Genomic DNA, 27,511 nt, shown 5'->3' on the forward strand with positions numbered 1-27,511 from the left:
AGGAGGGAGCTCGGTTTTGGACAAGGTAAAACGTACATCCGATACTGTGAATAAAGGATGCCGGGGTGATATCCTGCCACACCCTCCCCAAGAACTAGCCCTTCACATGAATGACTTAATCTAACCCTTCATAGGGCCTTCCCAGGTGGCGCTAGTGGGAAAGAATCCACAAACCAGTGCAGGAGATGTAAGACACACGGGTTCGATCCCTGGGTCAGAAAGATCCCCTAGAGGAGGAAATGGCAACCCACTCCAGTATTCTTGCCTGGAGAATCCCATGGATACAGGAGCCTGGTGGGCTACAGTCCATGGGGTCGCAAAAAGAACTGGACACAACTGAAGTGACTTAGCACGCATACACGCAACCCTTCGTAAGGCAATACGTTTGCACTTCTTCCAAGAGGAAGTCCCAAGTAGAGCTTCTGGAAAGATCAGGGGGTCTGCTATGGTAAAGCATGACACTTACTGTTTACTGGAACCCTAGGATTCTTTGAAACTCCCCTGGTGATGGGGAGGCCGCCAGGCTGCCACCTCCTCCTCCTCCCTCAGCCCAGAGCAGCTCAGCTTTTTTCATACACACAGCAGAGGCTACAAAGTAAACTGCCCACAGGGATGAGATAAGAATTCCCCTGAATGGGAAGAAGACTCTGAGGGTCAAGGAAAGCTGCTATACAGCTCCTGTTGACTGTGGCCCCTGTTGCTGAATCTTATTTTTGGTGGCTAGTGAACATTTTTGTGAAATCTCACAATTTAAATTGTTAGCAATCAATTTGGAAAAAAAAAATCTAAACTGTGAAAATGTTTGCTGGAACTCTTTGATCTGGGGTCTGGCAGTAAGAGTGACTTTTCTTTGCAGCATCCCAGCCTGGTGACAGTTCAGCCCTTGCTTTAAATCCTGGGAAGGGAAGCTCGTTCTCATCTCTGGCCCTCACATGGGATGGACTGGTCCATCTTTGTCTATGACTGGTATCTACTCGGCACCTGTTACATGCTACACATTCCCTGCAATTGGGTCTAGGCAGTGGTGCAAATGGAGTGAACTAGGGTGAGGTGGCCGTGAGTGAAGGCTGTTGGATCCTGTTTCCTTGATGTCAGGCTGTACTTAACCCTGCGCCAGATGATGCAGGAAAAGGTACAAGCCTCAGCGTTGGTGACTTGCTCTCTTGAAATGAGTAACCGCTACTCTGAATGCCGTCACTGACTGAAGGGCCTTCCCCGGAAACTGTCAACACCATGGACCTCCTAAACTGTGACCCGAGTCTGTCTTCTCTTCCACTGTGAGCCCCACCTCGATCATTTCAGTGAAAATGCCAGGAAGGCAGATCTGCCAGAGCCTGAGGCTTAGGAAGTGAGACGCCCCATCAGTGAATCACTTGGGGTCCTGCTTTGTCCCTGGCTGACGAGACTTGCTACACAGGTAAACTATAGATACCCTAGTTGTTGTGCCCCCAAGATGTAAATTTCTAGCTTGTGGAAAGAAGGCGTTGGGAGAAAACTTGGGCTAGATTACCATGCCCTGCCTGGGGAGAGGGCCCCCTCTTTAGGTATCAGGCTTTCACGTCTGCGGGAAGTAGCTGTTTGTGGACCCTCCGCTCTAGTAGCTTCAGCCCCCAAACTGTCTTTAGTCCAGGTAGCACATTTTGGAGATGATAGGCAGGTGGAGTATCAGTTAAAAACAAATCCAAATCCACACTTTATTGAAAACCGATACCTTTTGGTAGCTCCGATCAGAATAAATCAGCTTACAGATACCACGACTCAGGAAAACAATATGTACAAAAGTCTCAGGAAAGGGAGAATAAAACAACTTGAAAAGAACATATCTTGGACAGGACTGGATTACCAGGATGGTCGTGTAGAAAATAGTAAAAAGTACAACAAAGAACCACACACACAACACTGTGCCCCCAAGCTGGGGGCAGGGACTCTCGGACCACATCCCATGATTCTTCGGGGCAGAAGGGCTGGATGGGGCGCAGGGGTCTCCGTGCCCACCAGACAGCCCACACCAGGGCAGAGGCGAAACGCACAGAATGAGGCCCCCAGACCAGCTACACTCACTCTCCCATTAACCTAAGAAAAGAGAAGCACTCTCGGCAAAGTCTACGGAACTGGCAGAGACTAGAGAGCTTTGAGTTCACCTGCAGCCAGTCATGTAAAAAACCCCACACCAATCTAAACCCTACAGTTCCCTTATCCAGATTCCCACTAACAACTAACTGGAGAGGTAGAGGAGCGAGACACGGAAACTGCCCTCAAACCAAGTTTTGGTCTTTGGTAAACAGGGATAATACACAGTACTGGTCCACAAATCAGCCTGACACAGAACTACTGAGCACGGCAGGCATAAGACCGCAGAGCCCCGGCAGCAGCCACCGCAGGAGGCGGGGGATGGGCACGGGGGAGAAGATGTGTCCTGCTGGGATCACAAGTGTGGCTGGTCCTGGCCCCATCTGCACAGTCCCTTCCAGCTTCGGAGCCGCCTCATGGAGCTCCCTCCCTCTAGGCTGGGAGGCTGGGAGCCCAGCTGCATAGGGCTCTCTGGTGAGAGAGATTGGCAGTCCTCCTGGAACACAAGGTTCCTCTGAGTCGGGGCAGGGCAAAGAGGACACGGAGCTGCAGGAGGCAGAGGCGGCCACTCCAGGAGCAGGAAGGAGCATTCGGTTCAGAGAAGGGAGGAAGTTTGGACTGTATGGACGCAGAGGCAGTGTCTTTGTCACCTGGCTTGGGAGGTGCCCAAAGCAAAGCTTCCTGAGTTCTCCAAGAGGAATACCACGCTGTGCTCTGGGACTTCACACTCAAACAAACAGTAAGCCAAAAGGAAGAAGTTTCTTCAGGGTCCCACAAGTGCCCACTGAAGGCCCATCCTGTCCCGACTTGGAATAGCAGCTTCATTTTTGAGTTCGTATGGTGCCACAGATTTGAGCAAGACGGCTCTGAAAGGAGAAGGAGAGGTCGTTCGGTGGGTGGTGCTGGGCAGACATGCCCACCCGTCCCTTAGTCTACTCAGGGAGCACTGACTCTGGGACTGGGCCAGTCTGACTGAATCTCAGCTCTCCATCCTCTATTCATACATGAACGAACTAACCTTTCTGGAAGGCAGCTATGCTCACCGCTAGACCACCAATGCACACTGAACTAAACTTTCTGCATCTCTGTTTCTCATCTGAACAAAGCTGCAAAATGCCATCTCAGATGAGACAGTGAAGGTATCATTTGGGAACAGCAGTGCTGGAGGTCCAGCTGGATGAAGGATGTCCCCAGGTTCGGGGGGCTGGTATGTGCCCAGTCTCAGCACCAGCCTGTGTTCTGAATGACACGTTTGAGAAAGCAGCTCCGCCCTCATCCGCTTCCTGGACATGCCCTTCACAGACCCTACCCCAACAGCAGCCACGTTTGTGCTACGTGTTCCCATCCCCCGCACTAAGCCAGCTGACAGGACCAGGGTGGCCCGTCGGACCAAAGCTGAGAACGGAATTGCGGATTCTTCCTCTTGAGAATTTAACTGAGGACTAACACTGGACAGTTCACACTGGGCAATGGAGTAGGGAGTGCGACTCCCCAGAACCGCATCCAGACCCGAGGTGGGGGGAGGAGAGCCAACAGCCTCATGGAGAAGGCGATGTTCTGCTTAGGGAGGAAGGACAGGTGCAGGAGAAATGAGTGCTTGGGGCCCAAAGACAGAGGCGCTAAAGGAGCTGACGCAGCAGAGAAGAGCCCCACCAACCCCTGGCACCGTGGTCCCACCACCCAGAGGGCCTGGCTGGCCAGCACTCTCTCTGATTCTGTGGGATTCCTTGTAACAGGTTCCTCACCCTCTTCCTGAACTGCTGTGAGGAAGTTTCAGTTCCCAGAGGTCAACTGCTGTGCGATAACATACAGAAACCAACTGCCTAAATGAAGCAGAATTTTGATTTTCTTGTGGAACTTCTGTGGTAGGCACTCTGGGTTGGATCAAAATTCAACATCAGTTTAGGGACAGAATTGCTGCTAGGTAAGCAGGAGAACCTAGCATCAAAATTCCTTGGGGGAAACAGTTGTAAGTGTAAAGCAGCAGCCCAGACCCAAAAGGCAATCCTAAGAATGGCTAAACCCAGAAGGCTCCACCCTGTGTGTGGAGAGGAGCATGAATGACTTACGGAGAGCTTCTTAATGTTTCCCAGGGCCTCCGGATCCAGCTGTGCAATATCAATCCTCTGCAAGTCACTGGCCAATAACCGCATGCTCTGTGGGGAGGGGAGAGAGTTAAAGTGGCTGGTCCCTCAGAGCAGGAACCTCTGCCAGCAGCCCAGCGTGCCCTGGGGGTCCCCTTGATGTCCTGCACTTGTGGGGGGTGGTGGCAAGGCAGGCAGGAGGGGTGTGAGTCCCAAGGAGACAGTGATGTTGGTGTTTAACACTGGGTCAGTGGCTGGATCAGCTGAAGACAAGGGGTGCACTTTAGCTTAGAAATGCCCTGCAGACCTCATGTAAGATAAACCATCCCCTCCGTCCCTGAGCGGAGGTCAGCAACTTGCTCTGCTCTGCCTGCTTCAGACTCCTCAAAGTTACACCAAGTGGAAGACCCTCACGCTCCCCTTTCTAGACTAAGCATGCACCCTGACAGTGCCCTCCTTTGCACACCCTTTAAAATTTCCCTTACTGCACATATCACATGCTATGTTATTAATTGGGAGCCTAGCTTGACTACTGACCGCTACTCGAGGGCAGGAATGTCTTCCACATCTGCTATTAATACAAGATACGTGGGCCTATGTTAGCTGATGAGCAAATGGAACCCAAAGCTGGGCAAGAATCTTTCCAGTCTGGAGCTCAACCCTGGGAGAGGAAATGGTTCTGAGTCCTACAGAAGTGTGGAGATGACGAGCCAGGCAACCAAAGGACTTTGGGTTCCGGGAGAGAAGTGGGTGATGGACAAGAGAAAGAAATGGTGAGTAAGCAGCACACGGTGGCCTGACCCACCCCTCCCTGGAACACTTACCTCTCCACCTCCCACTGGCACAGTGAGGAATATCTCTTTGCTGTCGGCAAGAGGGCTGCCATTCACAGAGACATTGTAAATCCGCTCTCTGGCTGCTGGGGTACGCAGGCCCGGAGTCTTGAAGATCCTATAAAGTGGGGAAATCTCTGTAAAGATGGCTTGGCAGATTGAATGACACCAGGCGCTATGAGCCTTTCCAAACTCCATCTGGCCTCAAGCTGCAGTTTTCAAATCACATTTCTAAGAAGACGCGTGCTAAATTTAGGGTTAAAAAGCAGTAATGACTCAACACAGCTGGAGAAAGGAGGCTGTAATTATCAAACATACATCTAGCAAAAGTAAATTCTTATCCATGTAAATTTTAGGTCCAAAGCTCCATATGGAGAGTAGTCACCCACCCATCCATCCATCCATCCACAAAGCCAGAAATAAACGATGGCTAATATATTTCCAAGAGTGGCTATGTGCTTCCATCAGGAGAAATTTTCCAGGGTCAAAGGAGGAGGGTTCAGTGATGACATCATTATATTAATTCCCAAACTGACTTTCTTGAGATCTTTAAAGTGCTTCCATCTCTTTTTCCCTAAATGTCCTTTGCTATATACTCATGCAAAAAAAAAAAGTTAAGGAGGAGTGAGAATTAGAAGTAGAAGGTAGGTCTTCCTCCAGAGACAAGCATGCTCAGTTCCTTATGCATCCCTCCAGGAACTATCAAATGGGATCATCTGGGGCATGGTGCTCTGCCACCTGTGTGGAGAGGCTCCCGACCATGAAGCTCTTCCCATCAGCACATGCAGAGCCACTTATTTTTTAATGGCTACACAGCATCTGCTATCTAGTTGACCAGCACTGGAGAAGGGATTAATTTATGCTGTAAGAACATCCTTATTTATACTGGTCTCCCAAAAGGTGGCGTTAATTTTCACTCCTACCAAGGGTATGGGGAAGAGTACCTACCAACTTAAAATAAACTTAATCAGAATCAGAAAGGACCGAAATAGTCACTAGAGGCCTCCACGTCATCAGGGACAGACTGGTCTCCTCCCTCTCATCAGATAAACAATCATTTTGCCACTGAAAACAGGTGAACCTGCTCTCAGGGGAACGGCAAACATTAGGAAACGCTCCTGAGTGAGGCTTTCCAGTGTTTTCTTAAATACCCTTCTTTTCTGACAAATGTCAAGAATTGGGCTCCCACCAAAATCCAAGCGCTGCTGCCAGTACTCACCTTGAGTCAAACCTGGGTGTCAGGCCCGGAGTTGGTTTCACCAGAGACAACTCCAGTCGGCCCACAGCTGGGGTAACGGTGGCATAATGGCTTGACCTACGGCAAAGACACAGCCATTAGGTGCACCTACTCTCAGGTCCAGTGACTACAGCGTAGAAGCAGGTAACACTGAGCATGTCAGAGCCTGTCCTGGGCGCCTTCCACACATTAGCTCGTGTAGCCTCTTCACCACCCTGTGAGACGCACCATTATCCTCATTTCCAGATGCAGAAACTTGGGGACATTAGGGCAGAGCCAGAACCCTGAACCCAGGCAGTCTGCCTCCAGAATCTGACTTCTCAGTCAAGCTAAGGGAGCGAGAGGAAGGAGACAGCCCCTCTGCACCCTGCAGGCCCCCTCGCTGGAGCTCCTGTCCTCTTGCCAGACAGCTCCCACTGCCCAGGGAGAAGAGAGAGGAGCTCACTCTTCACAGACACGCTCTAGTGACTCCTTTCCTGAGCTCATTAAGAGGCAGCCCCCTCCCCCACCCTCCCAGCATAAGAAATTCAAGTCCATGGTGATTCATTGCTTAGCAGGACCAGGAGGAATTTTTCAAGAAACTAGCCACAGGTAGGTGATAGCCACTTTGTGACTAACCATGTGGGTAGCTCTACACACGGACTGTCTGGTAACTGAACAAAATATGCAGTGCTTACTGTATGTTTCTGTGTCTTATTAATCTCCCTGTTTGCATTTTAAAAAGAGGGGGAGACAGAGAACATGGGCAGAAGAACCAGAGAAGGTGTTGGGTCAGACGGTTTCTAGAGGCCCCCCAAGCTCAGATACTGGTGGGTTCAATGATGTGAAGCTCTACTTGAAAACAAGTTACAAAAGCCCCTTTATCGCCCATTCCTGCCACGATGAATGTGGCTCTCCCATAAAACCAAAAGCACATCTGAATTTGGAAAACCTGTTACCTTTTATTTTTGCCTTTCCCTTGTATGGACTGGGTTCTCTTCTTGGATGGAGGACACCTTTTAGCCTGAAGTCACAAACAAATGAAACTGAGGTTACAAAAAGCCCCACAAAGGGGAAAGGTTAGGGAGAAGGATACCAGCTCTGAAAAAGAACTGAATATCTGAACATCAGAAGGTATACCTTACAGAACTACAGTGACTTAAATAATCCAGAGCAGAATTGGTCAACTAAGAATTATACTGTCTGAGTCTTCCAATTAGAGAACTTTGACCAAGATTAAAGGTAAATGCCTTTTGAACTGAGTGCAGCTTGCTTCGTTGCCCTACCCTGCTCCCACCCCCTCATACAGCATTGCTGTGACAGTCACTAAGGGCACCCAGGTGCCCAACACAAGGAACCCTCAGCAGCCCTCACCCTTGCGAGTCCTTGGAGGTACCTGACAAGAATCAGGTACCTTCTGATGATCCTCCCTTCTTCCGAAGATCGACCCACCACCCTTGCTTTCCTGGCTGGCCTTCTGCTCTGCAGGCTGAGCTCCACTTTCTACCTTCCCTCCAGGGTCCACCCTCAGGCTCCCCTCCACATTCTCCCCATACAACCTCATTGACCCCCCTGTTGGGACAACCACCTAAAGATCTGGGAGTCGGTGTCTCTCAATCTCTTACTTCTGCCTGAGCTTCAGGCTGAGATTTCTGTCAGGGCGAGACATGCTGGAGAAGTATTACACACTCAGCAGGTCAAACAGCTGACAGACTAACTGCTTCCCTTTGCCCTGGCCCAGCACCCCTCCTCCTCCCATGCCCCAGTTCCACCAGAGGGCAGTTCCCTAAGCCAGAAACCACCTGGTCGTCTCAGGTCGCTGCTTCTCTCCACCAATCTTGCCCATTCTCCTTTGTAAACCTTATCCCTTCTCTTTTCACAGGGTCAGGGCCTCAGTTCAAGAATTACAGCAGCCCCTGCATAGAAATCAATAAAGCTAGAACACACCCTCACACTGTGCAAAAAAATAAATGCAAAACGGCTTAAAGACAAACATAAGACATGACACCATAAAACTCTTAGAAGAGAGCATAGGCAAAACATTCTCTGACAGAAATTGTACCAATGTTTTCTTAGGTCAGTCTCCCAAGACAATAGAAATAAAATAAACAAATGGGACTGAATTTTGGGACTTACAAATTTCGCACAGCAAAGGAAACATTGAAAAAAAAAAAAAACCTACAGAATGGAAGAAAATATTTGCAAATGATGTCACAGACAAGGGCTTAATCTCCAAAATATACAAACAGCTCATACAACTCAACCACAAAAAAACAACCCAATCGAAAAATGGGCAGAGGACCTTAAGACCTTAACAGACATTTCTCCAAAGATGGCCCGTAGGCGCACGAAAAGATGCTCATCACTGATTATTAGAGAGATGCGTATTAAAACTACGAGGTACCGCCCCACACTAGTCAGAAAGACCACTGTTAAAAACTACAAATGATAAATGCTGGGGAGAGTGTGGAGAAAAGGGAGCCCTTCTACACTGCTGGTGGGAATGTAAGTTGGTGCAGCCATTATGGAAAGCAGCGTTGAGGTTCCTCAGAAAACTAAAAGCACAATCACACTCTGACCCAGCAATCCCGCTCCTGGGCACACGCCAGGACAAAACTATAATTCAAAAGGGTGCACGCACCCCTGTGTTCACAGCAGCACTGTTCACAATCGCCAACATGTGGGAGCAACCTAAGTGTCCATCGACAAATGAATGGATGAAGCAGAGGTGGTATATACACAATGGAATACTACTTGGCCACAAAAAAGAACAAAACAATGCCATTTGTAGCAACATGGAAGCAACCAGAGATCATCATACTAAGTGAATAAGCCAGAGAAAGGCCACATATATATCACACGTGGATACCATATATCACATGTGGTATCCAAAACATGGCACAAATGAACGTATCTACAAAACAGAAGCAGACTCACAGACGCAGAGAACTGAACTGTGGTTGCCAAGGCAGGTGGGGGTGGAGCAGAGAAGGACTGGGAGACTGGGATTCGCATATGTAAACTATTATATATAAGATGGATAAACAAGGTCCTACTGTATAGCACAGGGAACTATATTCAATACCCTGTGACAAATCATAATGGAAAACAATATTTAAAAAAGAATGCCTATAGTATATAACTGAGTCACTCAGCTATACAGCAGAGATTTACACAACATTGTAAATCAACTACACGTCAATTAAACAAAATAATAAAGCTTCCCAACTGGCTCCCTTGTCTCTAATTTTCTCTCTCTCTCGTTTATCCTGAATGCTGTTCTGAAATATCTATCCATCATGTTACTTACCATGACCTACCTCATGAAATCACAACCTCTAAGCTTGGCTCACAAGACCATTGCTTTCCCCAGATTACCCTCACAGCTTATGTCCTTGCCACAACACCAAACCACTTCCTGTTCCTCAAACAGCACTTTCATACCTCTTCCTGGAATTCCCTTCCTTTTCTTCTCCAGCTAGTGAAATTTCACCCATTTTAAAGGCTGTGTCCTAAGAGGAATGGTAAAACTTCCAGGGGCAGTGGGGTAAGGTAGAAAGGAGGTATACTATATTTTAAGTATTTCCTTGTCTGCTAACAGGCTCCCGCCCCAAATCTGAGTGCCTACTTACTCTTGCAGTTTGAGGATTCTTATTGATATTTTCTTCCTCTTCTTCTTCCATTATCATCTCATCCACTTGCATTACCTTCCGTGCTATAAGAGTTTTAACAGAGTGATATTTCTCATAGGAATAAACTTTTATGCATTCACATTTCTTATAGGAAATAAAACTTGAGCAATCTTTAGGTTGTAAATCAAGAAATAGATGCAACAGAAGATGATTTAAAAAAAAAAAGGATTTAGCCACACACACAGACAAAAAAGGTCTCAGAGTGGTTAAAAAAACCCTCTATCATGCTTTATATGGGCAGCCCAGCATTCTGATTAAGAATGCAGACCCCAGAGCCAGAGAGCCTTGAGCCTGAGGCCTGATCCTGCCTCTAACTATGCCATATGGTTTCCACCACTACCCTCAATTTCTTCTTCTATAAAATGGAGGAGACACTTCATGGGGATATGATGAGACATGGAACGTGTGCTCCACAAAAACGGCGTCTTTGTTAATCATCCCAAACTCTAGAATTGTTTCTATAAGTGCTTATTAAATATTTGTGGGAAGAATGAATGTAAAGTCCCTTGAATGATACTGAACACATTATAAGTATTAATGTTGTTCAGTCGCTAAGTTGTGTCCAACTCTTTTCGACCCCATGGACTGCTGTATACCAGGTCCTTCATTATCTTTCAAGATTGCTCAAATTCATGTCCATTGAGTCAGTGTTGCTATCTAACCATCTCATCCTCTGTAGCCCTCTTTTTCAATCTTTCCCAGCATCAGGGTCTTTTCTAATGAGTTAGCTCTTCGCATCAGGTGGCCAAAATATTGGAACTTCAGCTTCAGCTCAGGCCTTCCAGTAGATATTCAGGGTTGATTTCCTTTAGGATTGACTGGTTTGATTTCCTTTGCTGTCCACAGAATTCTAGAGTCCTCTCTAACAACACAATTCTAAAGCATCAATTCTTCCGTGTTCAGCTTTCTTTATGATCCAGCTCTCACGTCTGTACATGACTACTGGAAAAACCATAGCTTTGACTATATGGACCTTTGTTGGCAAAGTGATATCTTTACTTTTTAACATACTGTCTAGATTAGTCATAGCTTTCCTTCCAAGGAGCAAGTGTCTTTTAATTTCATGGCTGCAGTCAGCATCCACAGTCTCTGGAGCCCAAGAAAATAAAATCTGTCACTGTTTCTACTTTTTCCCCTTCTAATTACCATGAAGTAATGGGACTGGATGCCATGATCCTAGTTTTTTGACTGTTATTACTATTTATTGTAATAAAATACTATTTATAAATAATAAGTTATTACAATTGTCATTTTAGAAGGGAAAGGAATATGAGGGATATTTAAGATGGATGATTCAAGAGGAAGTAATACCAGTTTTTAATATTTAAGGGGTTGTCATATGGAAGACAGCTCTGTGGGACCTCAAAGAACAGAAGCAGTATCAGTATGTAGATACCACAAGGAAACTTCGGTTCAAAATTAGAAAAAATATTCTAATCATTCCAGCTGTCTATCATTGAAAGGGAGTGTCTCATTGCTAAATACATACAACCACAGGCTAGAAAATCCTAAGCAGGGATTCCATAGAGAAATTTAACCGAGGGGAAAGAGTTCAGATTCAATGAATTTTAAGCTTTTTTTTTCTGACACAAATAAGAATACAAATATATTTATCTTCAAAAAAAAAGAGGTAAGCTGGAATAAGCATTGGGTGGTATTTTAGGCCTGGCCCAGTAGAGAAGGTGCTGCCTGATGGGCAGCCTGAAGTCCAGAGCTTAAGACAGCATGTCCATTGGAGAGCCCATCCTGGCCTGAATCTATGCTCACTAATTACAATCAGCATCCCCAAACTTTCCCTCTGAGATACTGTTTCCCCGAGTGTGGGGCGTGTATGGGAGAGAACTTTACATGGATGGGTCAGCGAACTGAGTAGCATGGAATGACACGCTGAGAAAGTCGGTCCTTTCACAATTTTCTTTCGATCCTTCTGCTCACGTCAGGGAGTCTTGGCTAGCACTACCAGGTCTTGTCACACCTCTCCAAACCTTGCTCGCCTCTCTCTCAGGGAAGGAACCAGGCAACAATGTTTGGTTTCCAGCACAACTTTTGTTTTTCTTCTTTCATTTTAGCTCACAAATTGGTCTGAAGAGTTTGGTTAGTTATCAGTCCTTCATATAATTAACTGAATGCAGAGGACAAAAATCAAATTTTTGGATTTTCAAGACTGAGGACCAGGCATTAGAGGGAAGAGACTCCTCCTAGGAGGCCTCCCCGAGTGGCCAGCCAACTACACTGGGCCTTCGCTCTCTCACTTTAACAAGGGGTTTTGAAAAGTACTCACTTTTGGCAAGTTTCAGGGGTGTCCGAGTAGCTTCTGCTGTTAATTTGTTTATTTCTGTGATATCCAAGTCAGCCTGTGCCAAACACAGTCAGAAAACAAGAGGTATATTCCATCAAACAGGAGGAACAATATTTTAAGATTAAAAACAACTTAAAAAAACCATACTTTTTGATACATACAAAAGATCATGTTACTTATGACACAAAATACTGAACTCCCATAAATCCACCATACAACCAAAGACCCAAAACATTGCCAATTACTTGCTTCTAGCTATGTACTTTTCCCTGTACTATTTCTTTGCCTCTCCTCAGAAGGTGACTGGTGTCCTAATTCTGTCATTCCTCAGAGATAACCACTATCATTCCATTTGCCTGAAAGAAAGCGTGGGTGTATGTATCAGTTCAGTCGCTCAGTCGTGTCTGACTCTTTGCGACCCCATGAATCGAGCACACCAGTGTATGTATATTTCTCCACAAATGTCTATGTGCTTAAACAATATTTTGCTTGGTTCTGCTTTTGACCACTATTTGTGATCGAAATTAATTTGTTTTCACTGCTTTGTAATACCTATCACAATGGATTTGTCCAGTCTCCTGTCAACAGTATTCTGCTATTACAAACACTGCTGCTTTGAACTGTCTTATAGCTGTGTCTGATGCACACATGCCCAGGCTTACTCTTGGCTGTGTACTTAGGGACAGGGCATCAGAGTTGCAGGGTACACAGGTGTTCAGGCTTAATATTATGCAAAACTGTTTTCCAAAGTGATTGTACTTGTTTACAGGCCAGGAGCAAACAGTACAAGTTTCAAATGACCCATATTCTCTACAACACTTGATGCTATGTCAGTCTTCTCATTCCACCCCCAGCTTTATTGAGGTATAATTGACAAATATGATTCTAACACATTTAAAGTGTTACGAGGGTGAGATGTATGGAGAGAGTAACATGGGAACTTACATTACCATATATAAAACAGATAGCAAATGGGAATTAGTTGTATGTTTCAGGGAACTCAAACTCTGTACCAAACTAAAGGTGTGGGATGGGGCGGGGGGAATGGGAGGGAGGTTCAAGAGGAAGGGGATATATGTATACCTATGGCTGATTCATGTTAAGGTTTGACAGAAAACAAAATTCTGAAAGCAATTATCCTTCAATTAAAAAACAAATTAAAAAAAATTCCTATGTATATAAAGAAAGTGTTACACATACACATCGTGAAATGATTATCACAATCAAGTTAATTAATGCACCTATCACACAGTTACCTTAAAAGAATTTTTTTAAGTGTAGAGAGCCAAATGTTTTTCTGCTATGCTCCTGCACCCTTCATAAAGGCTTCCAGTCACCATTCTAATTAAGTTTATTCCCAGTGGTAACTATCTATATGTATGGGAATAGCCAAAAGCAGGCATGCTTCACAAGCCTTTTCTTGTAGGGCACATTAAGTATCAGAATAGCCATTACAGACAAGGAATGACACAGTTTCATCTCTGAATTGGTAGAGACTACATGGAGTACTCAAACAAGAATTCTGAGGCTGTCGGGGCTGAGCAAGCAGCTGTGCCGTGCTAGAGAGATGAGCGGTGTCTGAAATGGAGGATGATTCAGTAGTCATCGTGGCTAAGGAACATATGACTCATGGCTAATGTGTCTGAGGAACTGAATATTTTATTCATTTTAATTAAAGTTACACGTGTCTGGTGGCTATTGTAACAGACAGTACTGATCTAAAGTCTATTCTGCTTCATACTGCCTTGAGTCCTAGTAATGATGCCGAGGGGAAGGAGGTGAGAGGGAGCGGGGAATCCTAAGAGTCTCAACCAAAAGCACAGCTTCTAGAGTATGATGTGAAAAGGGAATAGTCTCTTTGTCCCCTAGCAAGCCAGGGGTTTAAAGGAACTTGGCTTTCTACTTCTCCCCTAGCCTAGGACTTTTCGTTCAACTAGTGTGAGAAATGCTACGGCTAGAAGAATGGGGACAATTAATATTAAAATATTAACTATGAACATTTTGTTAAGGTGCAAAGGTCAGGGCAAAGAGCTGCAAGGAACCTGCCCCAAATAGGACTATTTCTCTATAAACCTTGGAACTACTTGGCTTTCACGTACTCAGGATTCAACAACTATAATCTTTTAGCTGACATCAGTAATGTCCCCTCTGGAACTTGTTCCACAGTCAGCACCCACCACTGAATTTTGTGGACGGACTAAACTTAAAACTAACCAAGAGTTCAAAAATAGAAGTCACTTACTGTTGCTGCTTCTTCCAGGGCCTGCTTGTTTCCTCCAAGGGCTTTGAAAAGAACAATTTGCTGGTTACTAGATTATAATCATTTAATTAACAAACTGTCTTCCCTAATATGACCACTTACCTTACACTGGACCAGATTAAGTCCTTAGTCCAACATTCAGGAGCCTCTACAACCTAGTCTAATCTTTCTCTAAGCTTGACTGTTCCCTTCATGACTTACTACAAGTCCCACTACGCCGAAGTGACTGTTATTTCCCAAATGTGCCACTGTCTCATGACTCAGTGCTCTGATAGTTATTTCTCCTGCCTGAAATAATACCCTGCACTCTACAGACTTGGAATTCATCTTTCAAAACCCAGCTCAAACCCAAAACTCTGCTTATTTTTCTCTCACAGCAGATTGTTGCAATATGTTGAGTTAGTTGCTCACTATCACCATATCCAGCAACTACTCAAAGCTGTAGAAGTGCCCAACCCTGCCTTGAACTGAACTCGAGGACAAAAATAATATCCACAGCTTCTGGTAAAAACTATGTCATCAGTATATATGATGTAAATGTGTATTGAATGAAGAGATCTTCGCAAGATTTAGATGTAGAATAAAAACTTAGGTTAGAGTCCTCCTGCTGGAAGTGCTGGTAGTATACTGTATAACAGTTAAAAACTCAGACTTTGGAACCAGAATGCCTACATTCAAATATGTCTTACGAGACTTTGAGCAAACAATCTCTGTGCTTTAATCTTGTCATCTACAAAGCAGGAATAAAATCAACAACTAATATGTTTGTTATGAGGATGAAATCAGTTAATATATGGAAAACACTTGGTTTTTCAGTTAACATTGGAAAACACAATGCCTGTCTGGCATAGAAAGCACTATATAAATGTGCTTATTGACCACTACTTTACTCTCTTTTGTAGTACTTATAATTTTAAATATATAATCACGTCCAAAGTTTTAGAACAAGTCTTCTCTACTAACTTGTAAATTCCTGGAGGCAAGGATAATGTCCGTTTTATTTCCCAATGCATCTTCAGCACCCAATATTGTGACTAACACATGCTCAATGAATATTTACAGAAATGCACAAATAGATTAATAAATAAAAGAGAAAAGTCCAAAAGGATCATTAAATGACATCTATGTGAGCAGAACGTGCATTTCTATCCAGGTAGCAGGCTACCTAGTGGGTAATCATAAGAAAATAGTAAAAGGGTAACCCAGCAAAAGGACAGCCTCTTGCATTTCTTTGGACGTTTAACCAGGGGGTAGGGTAGGGAATAGGGTGGGGTTTTCCTCTGGCCAGGAAAACTCTCCGAGTCCTTGCACTTTGCAATTTGCTTGCTCGTGTATAAATTGGTGATTTCCATAAGCTAAAGAAAGAGCTGGTTGGAGTTATCCTTCCATCTGTGCTCTGGTAACAATCTATTCATTCATTCACTTTTAAATGGTTAGATAAAATACCACCACCCTCAAAAAAAGAGTATTTCATGACACATGAAATCTGAAATCTGTCAAATTCACATTTCAGTGTTTCCATAAATAGATTTCTGTTGGAAAACAGCTATGCCCATTCATTACAGCTGTTTTTGAACTATAACAGCAAAGTTGAGTAGTTTGGACAGAGAACCTTCTGGCCTACAAAGCCTAAAATAGTTATTATCTCCTCCTTTAGAGAAAACATTTACCTGCCTGCAGAGGAAGATGAGGGAAAGTGCTAAGAAGAAAAGCCGGGAGGTGAGACAGGGATTGGGGAGGAGCAGGCCTGCAATTTCCTTCTAAGACCTCATTGAGAAGATAAAAGCTGCCATGGTAACCACAGAGGGGCTCCAGGCCGAGGCCTGGGGAAAGACCAGGAGCTCTTACCGAAGTATTCGAGCCAGTTCATTTCGCGCAGCGCCTTGGGGAGTCGCAGGATCTCAATGTTGTACAGGTTATCCAACTCTTTGAGGAGGTTCTGCCTGTCTGACTGAATTTGCTTGGATCGCATTTGCACTGCGAGAGGGCAGAGAGGACACGGCACGGGTCACCCCGCGGGGAAAAGGTTCCCGGAATCCCTGCTGCCCGCGTCCCAGTCCTCCAGCACCCCGCGATTGCCCCAGGTGACCGCGACCACCCGGGCTCCGCCCCTCACCTTCACGGTCGAAGTCCTTAAGAAAGGAGGCGAGCTTTCGGTTCCGCAGCGCATTGGTCTTAGCCACCCGACTGCCGCCCTTCCTAGACGGAGCCATGGCGCTTCGATGGAGGCTGCGGGGAGCGAGGGGCGGAGGCACAAGGCGTCAGCGGCGGAGATGGTGAAGGAGAGGGGGCCGCAAGGGGGCGAGGGAGGGTGGAGGGCCCCCCTGGGGGTTTGAATGGGGACCCCTGCCCTTCCGGGCCCGAGGAATAAAGGATTCGCGAGGTACCCACCTGCAGGTTCTGAAACCCGGGCTGAGGAAAAACCCGGCTGCTTCAGCTGAGACGCAGCGGCTCCGGGACGAAAGCGACGTGAGACCGCCGCCACCAAATTCAAACTGCCAAAGGCTGGCCAATAAAAAGCCGCCGTCTTAGGAGGGTTTCACAACAGCCAATCACAGAGAAGCTTCGCAATCGGGCAACCAGTCCACACGTAAACTACAGCACCCAGAAGGCATTGCGGTCCGACCACTTCTTTTTCGCGACTCTGTAACCACGTCTGGGCATGCGCAGAGAAACAGCGGAGGCGTGCAGGGTTCTTGGAATTTCCTTAAACTTTTATTGCTTTAGTTTTGTTTTCCCGCTGGTTTAGAAGAGCGGCCGGAAACCTCAAGTAGAGGAGATAAGATTCTGGCTCCGGAAGCACGGGTCGGCCCAGTGAACCTTCAGTCTGAAACTGCCCGAAGCCAAGGGGTAGTCCGGAACCTTTCTCGCGGTGGGAAACGAAGGTTCTGCCTTCCGAGAGCCTCTCTGAAGGTAAGACTCGCGCTAGAAACACCTGTCGGGCGGGATAGACGGCCCTACATGAGGAAACTTTGTTTAGCTGGACCTCCCTGAGAACGGAAATAACTCCCACCCTTGACTCGGCCCTTTGCCTGTCGACTTGGGACCTTAATGATATTTGTTTTTTCCTGGTTTTTGTTTTTTGTTTTCACCCCTACAATAGAAGATGACTGAAGATCAGGCTTTGCTTGCCGTGCAGGAGGCCCTGAGGAAGTGCTTTCCCGTGGTGGACGAGCAGCAGGGCCTGTGGCAGAGTGCTCTGAGAGACTGCCCGCCCCTCCTGGCCTCCCTCAGCAACCTCGCAGAGCAGCTGCAAGCCGCACAGAACCTGCGATTTGAGGATGTGCCCTCACTTCGGGCCTTCCCAGACTTAAAGGAACGGCTGAGGCGCAAGCAGCTGGCGGCTGGTGACACTATCCTGGACAAGCTAGGAGAGAGGCTGTAAGAGGCACAGTGGCGCTCTTTCTTGGCCTAGAGATGTTAAAACTGGGTATTTAATAATCTAGGATCAGTGAGAAAGGGTTTTTTTTTCCTTACTTAAGAGAATGGTATTTGGGGATGTGTCAACCTTACCCCCTTTCCATCTGTTGCAATGGGACCTCTGTCTGTCAAAAAACATTTTCTGGCATTTCCCTTATCAGCTAGGCATGACAGTGGTGGACTTGGTAAAAGTTATCAAAGCAGAACAGAAAAACAATGGAGAAAGCTCATTGGCCCTCCACTGTAGTTTTCCTTAGGTAGAAAGCAGCAGGAGTTACACTGTAAACTTAGTAGGTGCCAGCAGCAAGGATTTTCCATACATTATCTCATAAAATCTTTTCAACAACTGTGACTTAACCTCACTTAATCCCATTTTTCAAGTGAGGAAACTGAGGCTCAAGCAAATTGCCTGTGCTCAGGCAGTTAGTAAATAGTAAAGCTGGGATGCTCATCCAAGTGCCTCTGGCACTGGGGCCAGAAGCTCCTAACCACTGCTTTGTTCTGCTGTACATTGGTGTCTGAGCCAGGAGAAGCACCAATGTTAGGCCTTCGATCTTAGAATTACAGGTCATTGGGGATAGAGAAGAGAGAAGGCACATATAGCCTTCCCTTAACCAGGATGAAAGAAGGTTCTAGTGTGTAGGGTTTGCCATAGACTGATAGGAAACTCAAAGATGGGGGCCTTCTTTGTATTTATCTGTACTAAAAACATTAAGAACCCATGGGATGCAAAACACAGGTGCTAGGAATACAATAGTAAGGCCGACTTAGTTCCTAAGTTGAGTAAAAGAGTCAGTTAAGTTAGGTCATTATACATTCTAAGGTAGCGAACTTTTATTTCAGTTGATTACATGTTTTTATGTGGGTATTAGGCTGTTATTTTTAGCCTAGTTTTTAATTGTGAGTCACAGTCAAACTTGAAAGCTGCAGTTCTTGGCTAGGGAGTTCCTTGCCCTTTGGGAAGTTGTAGCCTTCGTCTTGGTGGCTAGACCTCTTGGAGTCACTAATGGAATAATAACTTTTAAAATAATTATATAATAATTTTTAAAATAATCATGTAAAAATAATAAAATTTGCCATAAGCTAGGTACTTCCCTAATGGCTTAATATGCATTATTGTATTTACTCTTCACAACAGTCCTTTTCATTCATTGGACAAATGTTTGTTGCTTTGTCTGCCAGTCTCAGTGTTTTAGGTACTTAGGATGCACAGTGAACAAAAGAGACTTGTTTTTGTTTGTGATTGAGAATAAGTAACTTTCCTGAGATTGACAATAATCTGTGTGCATCAAGAGCTCAAATTTTACCCATTCAAGAATTCACTAGGGTGGGGCACGATATGGCATGAGCACAATACTGCTCTATTGCTGTAGTTCCCTCTTGCTAATTCCTTTCACATATGTGGCATTAGACTATGTGTGAACATTTCCCCTCCTTTATGGGAGTCCCAGAAAGCCTGCTTGGTCTTTACTATCTTTGGCAGGTGGGCCCATCACACAGCTTTTGAGAGTGATGTAACTTCAGCCTCATCTTCTTTAAGTCAATTCTTAATTGTTAAGCCACCCCTCCATCCAAGGCACCTGGGACCAGTAGATCTCCTTCAGAGGCAGTTTTTCCCATTGGGATGTGTGGCAGTATCTGGAGACAGTATTGATTGCCACAGCTTGAGATGGGTGGGGACATAGTTTGCTTTTGTCATCTAGTAGGTAGAGGCCCAGGTTGCTGCTGAACAACCTACAACCTACAGTGCCGCCCTCCACCACAAAGAATCATCAGGTCCAAGATGTTCTTGGTACCGAGGTTAAGGAACCTGGCCATAGGCCTTTCTCATCATATTGCCTAATATCAGACTTTTTCCCTCCAGAGCCACCCTCCTCAAGGTGCGTGATGTGGTCAGCAGCCACGTGGAGCACGTGCTTCAGATCTATGAGCAGCACGCAGACATGATCGGCCTCGATGCTGTCCTGCGGGCTTCAGCTGCGAGCCCCTCTGTGGCTGAAATGTTGGAGTGGTTGCAGGACATTGAGAGACATTATCGGAATTCATATCCTTTACACAGGTTTCACAGAGCTGTTCCAGGAAGTCTTGTTAAATTCAGTTTTCACCAGATTACACAAAAATACATAGTTTAAGTCAGTTCTCTTTGGTTCCTGGACTTGCATTCCTCCTGCATTCCTTTGTACAGTGATTCCTCAAATCATTTATTGAGCAGATGCTACCTTCCAGGCTTTATTCTAGGTGGTGGGAGCTAGACATTAAAAAAGGGAAAATATATAAAATGTCAGATGATATTAAGTGTCTTGAAGAAAAATAAAGCAGGGATTGGGGAAAGCAAGGGTTAAGGGTGGGCTTGTAGTTTTAAATAGGGTGGTCAGGGCAGGCCTCACTGCCCTGAAAGTGGTTTCTAAGAAAAGATGTGAAGAGGGTGAGGGGAAGAATTGTGTGGATATTTGGGGGAAGAGTGTAGCGGGTAGAAGGAGCAGCAAGTGCAAAGGGCCTGAGGTGACAGCGAACTTGGTCCGTTCAGGAAATAGCAAGGCAGCCAGTAGGGCTTGAGCCAAGTGAAAGGGGCCTGGTCTAACAGGTGATGCTGTCAGGAGACAGGGCTGGGGCTGGTAGGGCCTACGAGGTCTTTGGAAGGAGTTGGGCTTTTATTCTGAGAGAGACACAAGCTGTAGAAAGTTTTGAGTAGAGGAGTAATCTGATCAGACCTATGTTATCACCCATCTGTGTTCTGAGGGAAGACTTGGGTGGAAGCCAAAAGACCGTTTCGTTGAAGTCTGCTCCCTTTTTCTCTCTAGTCTTGCCTGATAGTCACGTCTACTCTCTGGCTGGAGTTTCTGCCTTCATTTATTCTTGCCTCTAGTTTTGATCTTCAGTTTCCTGCAGCTGCCTCCCAGCTGGAATCTCATGGTACTGCAGGCTCACGTAGATGGAGATCAGCCCCCACCCCATCAGCTCCCTTCTTCTTTAGTTGTAGCGTCGCCTAGTCTGTAAGCTGGAGGGTTGCCCCTGAGCCTACTGTTTGCTGATTGCATCGGTAGCGGAGCTGGCTGCGCTGGCGGCAGCAGCTGGGGCAGCCCTCAGGAGCTCTTACTGTGTGCCGGGTGCTGTTGGAAGGGTGTTTGGCTCCACTGTCCGGTCCTTCCGTTCTGTTTCCTTGGTGTTTCTCGGAGATCCCTTCTGTATCCCCACTGCCTGTGCCACGGTCTCACTTGGACCCTTTGTCGCATGCCATCTCTAGTCAGGTTTCTCTGACCCTGGCTTCTTTCCTTAGAAGGAAGAAGCTACCTCCAGGTCGTGGCCATGCTCTACAGATTTATCTTCAGGAGACCCTGTTCTGATCCTACTGGGTAGGGCTTCTCCGTAGCTTCTTGTGTCCTGGGGGTGAGACCCCGCACACTGGTCTGTGTCTTCTCCCTCCACCTGCCTGCTCAGCTGCCTTGCATGCTCCCTACACACGATTCCATCCTGCACCTCGTTGGAAGATGTACTGTCCTGAATCCATTCCGTGCTTCCCCTCTTCTCTGTCTTGGTTTAAGCTCTTCCTACCAGCTGGAATCTTCATGCTGGAGACTGGTTTCGTGAAAGTCAGCTTTTCCACAGTCAGGGGTGGGAGGGATGGTTCAGGTGGTAATGCGAGCAGTGGGGAGTGGCAGATGAATCTTCACTTTCTGGACCACCGCTCACCTCCTGCTGTGAGGCTCAGTTCCTAACAGGCCACAGACAGGTACCAGAGATTGGGGAGCCCTGCTCTAAGAGGGATGAATTTATCCTGTGAACTTCCACTGAGTTTTATCTCTTCCCATTTGGAGTCTTTTCAGTTTCTGTTGTGTGTTTTTCTCACCATAGTGAGATCCCAGTTTGCAGGGGCAGTGTTTCATCCCTTCCCTGTAGCCCAGAACCTTGTGTATGGAGGGGCTTGGTAAAGATATGTAGCAGAGGTGAGCCTGCTGCTGCTGCTGCTGCTAAGTCGCTTCAGTCGTGTCCGACTCTGTGTGACCCCATAGATGGCAGCCCACCAGGCTCCTCTGCCCATGGGATTCTCCAGGGAAGAGCACTGGAGTGGGATGGAGGTGAGCCTACCCACCTGGTAAATGTAATGATAGCTGTGCTTTTGCTTTTCCAGCTCCTGGGAATGCTCTCCAGGGTATTTTCTTCCTTCAGCACATTTCATTTTCTTTTTGAGCACCTTCCTCAACTCCCAGGAAAGTACCTGAAGAGGAAGTACCTCCTATCGTCAATCCAATGGGAAAACTTGGGAAATATCCAAGCTTTGCCCAGAGCCTGGGACCGAATCTCAGAAGATGAACACCCGGACCTTGTACGAGGTGCTGGTTTTCATGCAGTCCTTCGTGTCTGCTCCCCTCCTTTGTGTGTCTAGCCTCTTTGGAATCACGAAGAGGTTCCCCCTCCTGGTGCCTCTAGCTTTTACAGATCTGGTGTTTTGTGTTTTCTGGAGAGCTGGTATGCCACATGTTCTCTCTCTTCCTGTTCTAGATGTCATGTTGAATGTTTCCTTCTTCCTGGAAGAGTGAAGAAGCCATGTGTTTATCGGGAGACTTGGGGGACACAGGTGAAGACCGACATTGCTGCCCTCTTGTATGTCTAAAAAAATGTCAGTGCTGCGTCCTGACTTACTGGAAATGTCAGTGCCCAGCGCCTGAGGACTGGCTCTTCAGCGGATTCTGCTGGACATTCCTGATGTTGGGGCTGCTTCACGCTGGGTCATGGGTGAGGGTACATGGTCACCCCTTGCCCTTCCCTAAGCCTCAGGAAAGTGGACAGAGGCAGAGAGGATACAGGAAAGGTGGTGCAGAAGAACACCAGGGACAGAAGCAACAGCCACAGGAGTGGTAAGAGAGGGAAGGGCCAGGGAGAGAGTTGGCACCAGCCCCAGCATCATCCAAGGCTCTGAGCCTCATTGACACCAGGTCCTGATTTCCTCTCTTTTTGTCAGTACCTGACTCCTTGATGGAAAAAAATGTCGCTTTGATGATTTAAAGAAGTGAAGGTGATGTTGATGGAAAACTCATTGTTTTCCAGTTGCAATGGCTCCTTGTCATCAGGACACTTTCTAGAGCATTCCACCAGGGGGAGGTGGTGTAGCATGAATTCTGAGAGTTTTGCATTTGAATCTGTTCCCTTGTTGCTCTTACTGACAGTAAGTAACTGGGGATAGTGGGGCTCTTAAAATAACATGGTTTTCTTTTTACCAAAGCCGGCAGCCAATTTGCTACAGGCCCCTGATCTTGGAGTAGCTGCATGGATGGGAGGTCCCCAGTCCAGAGTCAGGCAATCAGGATTGTGTTTCTGAGTCCCAGTGCCTTAATCTGTGAAATGGTTGTGATCCTTGCAGACCTGTCAGCTTCCTGGGCTGGTTAAAAATCTTGGTTATTGGATGTAAAGGGACTTAAGAAAGAATGTAGATATTTTTCAAAATGAAAATGACTTTTTAAGTTATAAAAGTGATATGGTTTTTAAAAAATCATAGAAAAATTATGGAAAACATTTAAAATGTAGAAAAGCATAAAACGGAACTCCATCAGAGAGATTTTATATGTATCTTTTCAGTGTCCATAGTCACAGTTTTTTTAACAAAACAATTTGGGTATCATTGATACATACTGTTATTTAAATTGTCTTTAAAGAAACACCTTTAAATAGTTGGGCTAGTTTTTCATATCTCTCTCTATATATAGCTCAATGCAATTATATACCATTCTATGCATTATTATAGTATTATGTTTTACATGTATGTTTTAAGTCTTCATGTTTTTCTACCTGTGTGGGCATGCTAAGTCATGTCCGACTCTTTGTGACCCTGTGGACCATAGCCTGCCAGGCTCCTCTGTCCATTGGATTCTCTAAGCAAGAATACTGGAGCAGGTTGCCACGCCCTCCTCCAGGGGATCTTCCTGACCCAGGGATTGAACCCATGTCTCTTGTGGCTCCTGCATTGCAGGTGGATCCTTTACACTGAGCCACGAAGGAAGCCCATGATATATACAATAATTGTAAATAACCTTAAGACCTTTAGGTATTAGGTCTTACAATGTACTCTGGGGACAGAGGTAAAGGAGAACCCGGAAAGATTTATAGTTCAACCAAGGAAAGATTTAAACCAGTATTTCTCAAGCTTGTGTTCAGTTTGGTTCAGTTGCTCAGTCGTGTCCAACTCTTTGTGACCCCATGGACTGCAGCACACCAGGCTTCCCTGTCCATCACCAACTCCCAGAGCTTACTCAAACTCATCCGTCGAGTTGGTGATGCCATCCAACCATCTCATCCTCTGTCGTCCTCTTGTCTTCCCGCCTTCAATCTTTCTCAGCATCAGGGTCTTTTCCAGTAAGTCAGCTCTTGGCATCAGGTGGCCAAAGTATTGAAGTTTCAGCTTCAGCATCAGTCCTTCCAATGAACACCCAGGACTGATTTCCTTTAGGATTGACTGGTTGGATCTCCTTGCAGTCCAAGGGACTCTCAAGAGTCTTCTCCAACACCACAATTCAAAAGCATCAGTTCTTCGGTGCTCAGCTTTCTTTATGGTCCAACTCTCACATCCATACATGACCACTGGAAAAACCATATCTTTGACTAGATGGACCTTTGTCAGCAAAGTAATATCTGCTTTGTAGTATGCTCTCTAGGTTGGTCATAGCTTTTGTTCCAAGGAGCAAGCATCTTTCATGGCTGCAATCGCCATCTGCACTGATTTTGGAGCCCAAGAAAATGAAGTCTGTTACTGTTTCCATTGTTTCCCCATCCATTTGCCAAAGTGATGGGACCGGATGCCATAATCTTCGTCTTCCAGACCCTGATGCTAGGAAAGACTGAAGGCAGCAGGAGAAGGGGACATCAGAGGATAAGATGGTTGGATGGCATATAAATCACCAGTATCTCGTTAAAATTTAGATTCCTACTCTGTAGGTCCAGGGTGGGGCCCTGGACTCTGCATTTCTAACAAGGTCCCAAGTGATGCTGATGATCCAGGGACCAGACTTTAAGTTGAAGAGATTTACATTGTAACACAAAAGTGAAAGTGTAACACAATAGTGAAAGTGAATAGTCAAAACAGAGTTCTGTGGGAGAGTAGAGGCGACAACCAACTGCTTGGGGGACTACTTCACAGTAACCGTGACATCTCAGTCGGGCCTGGAGGCTTGGAGAGGAGTGCGGGCTGCTCCACGCCCAGGGGCAGTGTAAGCAAAGGCAGTGTCTGAGAAAGACTGCAAGCTGACACCTCCTGGGAGTTGGCTGTGTGCGGGCATCGTGCTTGTGGCTTCTACGCCATAGAAGTGGAAACATTAACAGCTGAGTATAGCAAGTCCCTGGGGTTCACAGGGGTATATAAGACTGGCAGGTAATGGGTCTGTAAGGGTGGACTGGAATGAATTTGTGAAGAGCCCTGAATACCTTGCTCAAGAGTATGTATTTTGCAAATGGGAGTTGCTTGTCTGTCTGTGTGTGTGTGTCTGAGTATAGTAAAGAGCTTGTTAAAACCTCCCTCATTTAAACAAGTAATTATGACTGAATAGCTACAAGTTTGTTTATGGTAGTAAGTAATAACTGTGTATTATTTAAGTATAATTGTTCCTTCTTAGCCATTCTTATGGTATTAAATTGCTATCCTAATTGTTCTTTTTAAATTTATAATTAATTTGGTTAAATTTTAAAGTGAGTGATACATTCACATTGTACAAAATTCAAAGGGCATAGGTGCATATTCAGTGAAAAGTTCCCCTCCCATTACTCAGGCCACCTCACTGGAGGCAACTAATGTTAAATGTTTTGTGTGTCCTTCCAAAAATATTCTTCATCTCTATGAACACAGGGGTGAATATCCCCCAAGATAGCCCCAGTGATCCCAAGGACCCATGCCCTTGCATAGTCCCTTCTCCTTCAGTGTGGGCTGCCCTTACAGATTTGCTTCTAATGAACAAAAAACGGTGGAAGTGGTGGGATGTCATTTCTGGAAGTAGGTTGTGAGGAGAGGCTGTGGCTTCCATCGAGGGCGCTGCCCCTCACTCTCTTGGGGGAAGTCCACTGTGAGGCTGGGAGGCAGCCCCATGGTGACCTCATGTGAGAGCTTGACGCCTGCCAGAACCCCGCCTGAGCTCGGAAGTGGACCTTCTCCCCAAGCTGAGCTTTTAGATGAGCCCACAGCCCCAGCTAACAACTGACTGTAACCTCGTGAGGACCTAAGCCAAAGGCAACCCAGCTCAGCTGGGCCCAGATTCTTGACCCATGGAAACAAGATAATAAATGTTTAAGTCATTTAAGTTTGGGGGTAATTCGTTCCACAGTGATAGATGACTTATACAAGCAAATATTGTTGTATTTTCTCCATAACTTCTACAAATAGTAGCATGCTGTGTATCCAAGTTTTATACCTTGTTTTCTCCACCTACTTACTGTATCTTAGAGATCATTCTTTATGAATATGTAAAGGGCTTCCTCAATTTTTTTCTGTAAGAGTTCCATAGTTTTCTGTTGTGTGAATATGACATAATTTATTTAGCCCCTTTGTTGTTATTTAGTCAACTTGAGTTGTGTCCAACTCTTTTGTGACCCCATGGACTATAGCCTGCCAGACTCCTCTGTCTACGGGATTTCCTAGGCAAGAATACTGGAATGGGTTGTCATTTCCTTCTCCAGGGGATCTTCCTGACCCAGGGATTGAACCTGCGTCTCATACATTGGCAAGTGGTTGGGGCGGGGGGGGGGGGTGGGTTTTTTTTTTAGCCACTGAGACACTAGGGAAGCCCCATTTGGCCCCATACTGATGGCCATTTAGGTTGTTTCCAAAGCCTTAATACCTGTTAGATTTTGGCAGCCTTCTCTCTCATTCCTACCACTGCTCATGGTTTTTTCCCCTGGAATTTTCAATTAGCTAACACCACCCTATCCACTCTCCCACAGTAAAAAAAAAAAAGAATTGTTGATATTTTTACTGGAATCGTATTAAATTTATAAACTAATTTAGGGAGAATCATCATAGGGGGAATCCTAGCTCTCCTCCTCCATCCATGCCACTGGCTCGTTGGTTGAGATATCAAATGTGAGTTCTTTTCTCTGTTTCCCTCAGGTGGGGAAATAGGCTCTTAGTGTTCAGAACCCTCTTCCCCGTTGATTAGATAGTCTATTGGGACGGAATGAAGAATTTGTGTTTTTTTCGTGCCCCTAGCCCATCCACATTTAGCATGGACTTCAAGATTCTTTCTCAGGCAGAGTAGGGCATCCTGACTTCTCTTAGGCAGATTAAAGCGTCCTGACTTTAATCAGGGTGATGGGGGCTGGGTACCATCTCCAGCTTGTTCAGGCACTGGGGTGTTTGAAATTCCTTCTCCCTGTGAGAAGGCAGGCAGAGCGCACATTTGGAGGGGCAGATTCAGGGATGTGGGGGAAGGAGCTAGGACGCTGATAACCGGCTCAGGGGAAACCTTGCTGAATTCAAGTGGCTGGACCAAGTCTCAGGTCAGCCTCTGACTAGCCAGGTGATCTTGGGCAAGTTGTTTCCCTTCGTCTGAGTTTCAGCTTCATCTGTGCAATAAAATAATGGTGTATGTCCTTACAGAGTTGTGAGGCTCAAGCCCACAAGTGAGGGCTTGTGGTAAATTTATGAACATTGGAGGGGATG

At 46.0% G+C, this 27,511-nt stretch overlaps 2 protein-coding genes across 5 annotated transcripts; one reads left to right on the forward strand and one right to left on the reverse strand.

Moving 5' to 3' along the window:
- Positions 1–1,665: 1,665 nt before the first annotated feature.
- On the reverse strand, positions 1,666–16,688 carry CDCA8 (cell division cycle associated 8). The gene is made up of 10 exons (XM_040231676.1): positions 16,571–16,688; positions 16,303–16,431; positions 14,437–14,477; positions 12,177–12,249; positions 9,836–9,918; positions 7,163–7,227; positions 6,207–6,302; positions 4,979–5,105; positions 4,140–4,226; positions 1,666–2,936 (listed from the first exon to the last, which is right to left on the reverse strand). Exons 1-10 carry the CDS (start codon positions 16,665–16,667, stop codon positions 2,892–2,894), a joined length of 843 nt encoding a protein of 280 aa, XP_040087610.1. The 5' UTR covers positions 16,668–16,688; the 3' UTR covers positions 1,666–2,891.
- A 404-nt stretch (positions 16,689–17,092) lies between these two features.
- Positions 17,093–26,153, forward strand: CUNH1orf109 (chromosome unknown C1orf109 homolog). 4 transcript variants are annotated; one of them, XM_040231686.1, is made up of 5 exons: positions 17,093–17,367; positions 17,558–17,835; positions 19,739–19,918; positions 22,087–22,205; positions 22,375–26,153. In XM_040231686.1, exons 2-5 carry the CDS (start codon positions 17,561–17,563, stop codon positions 22,410–22,412), a joined length of 612 nt encoding a protein of 203 aa, XP_040087620.1. In that variant the 5' UTR covers positions 17,093–17,367; positions 17,558–17,560; the 3' UTR covers positions 22,413–26,153. The 4 variants fall into 4 exon arrangements, with proteins under 4 accessions (XP_040087620.1, XP_040087617.1, XP_040087618.1 ...); XM_040231683.1 differs by having other exon boundaries at positions 17,122–17,307; positions 17,339–17,367; positions 22,087–22,468; XM_040231684.1 differs by having other exon boundaries at positions 17,122–17,304; positions 22,087–22,468.
- Positions 26,154–27,511: the final 1,358 nt, after the last annotated feature.

This window comes from Oryx dammah, unplaced genomic scaffold (assembly GCF_014754425.2).
Source record: "Oryx dammah isolate SB20612 unplaced genomic scaffold, SCBI_Odam_1.1 HiC_scaffold_28, whole genome shotgun sequence".
NCBI classification, from domain to species: domain Eukaryota; kingdom Metazoa; phylum Chordata; class Mammalia; order Artiodactyla; family Bovidae; genus Oryx; species Oryx dammah.

What these genes read in the sequence shown, in the direction of transcription:
- CDCA8 (XM_040231676.1), bottom strand. Translation starts at nt 16,667, where the DNA reads ATGGCTCCGTCTAGGAAGGGCGGCAGTCGGGTGGCTAAGACCAATGCG. An exon ending in GAACTGGCTCGAATACTTCG is followed by an intron (nt 14,478 to 16,302) that starts GTAAGAGCTCCT and finishes TTCTTTTCAAAG; the next exon opens with CCCTTGGAGGAAACAAGCAG. An exon ending in GGGAAAGGCAAAAATAAAAG is followed by an intron (nt 6,303 to 7,162) that starts GTAACAGGTTTT and finishes TCTTTGCCGTAG; the next exon opens with GTCAAGCCATTATGCCACCG.
- CUNH1orf109 (XM_040231683.1), top strand. Translation starts at nt 17,561, where the DNA reads ATGACTGAAGATCAGGCTTTGCTTGCCGTGCAGGAGGCCCTGAGGAAG. An exon ending in GACAAGCTAGGAGAGAGGCT is followed by an intron (nt 17,836 to 19,738) that starts GTAAGAGGCACA and finishes TTTTCCCTCCAG; the next exon opens with AGCCACCCTCCTCAAGGTGC. An exon ending in GAGAGACATTATCGGAATTC is followed by an intron (nt 19,919 to 22,086) that starts ATATCCTTTACA and finishes ACTCCCAGGAAA; the next exon opens with GTACCTGAAGAGGAAGTACC.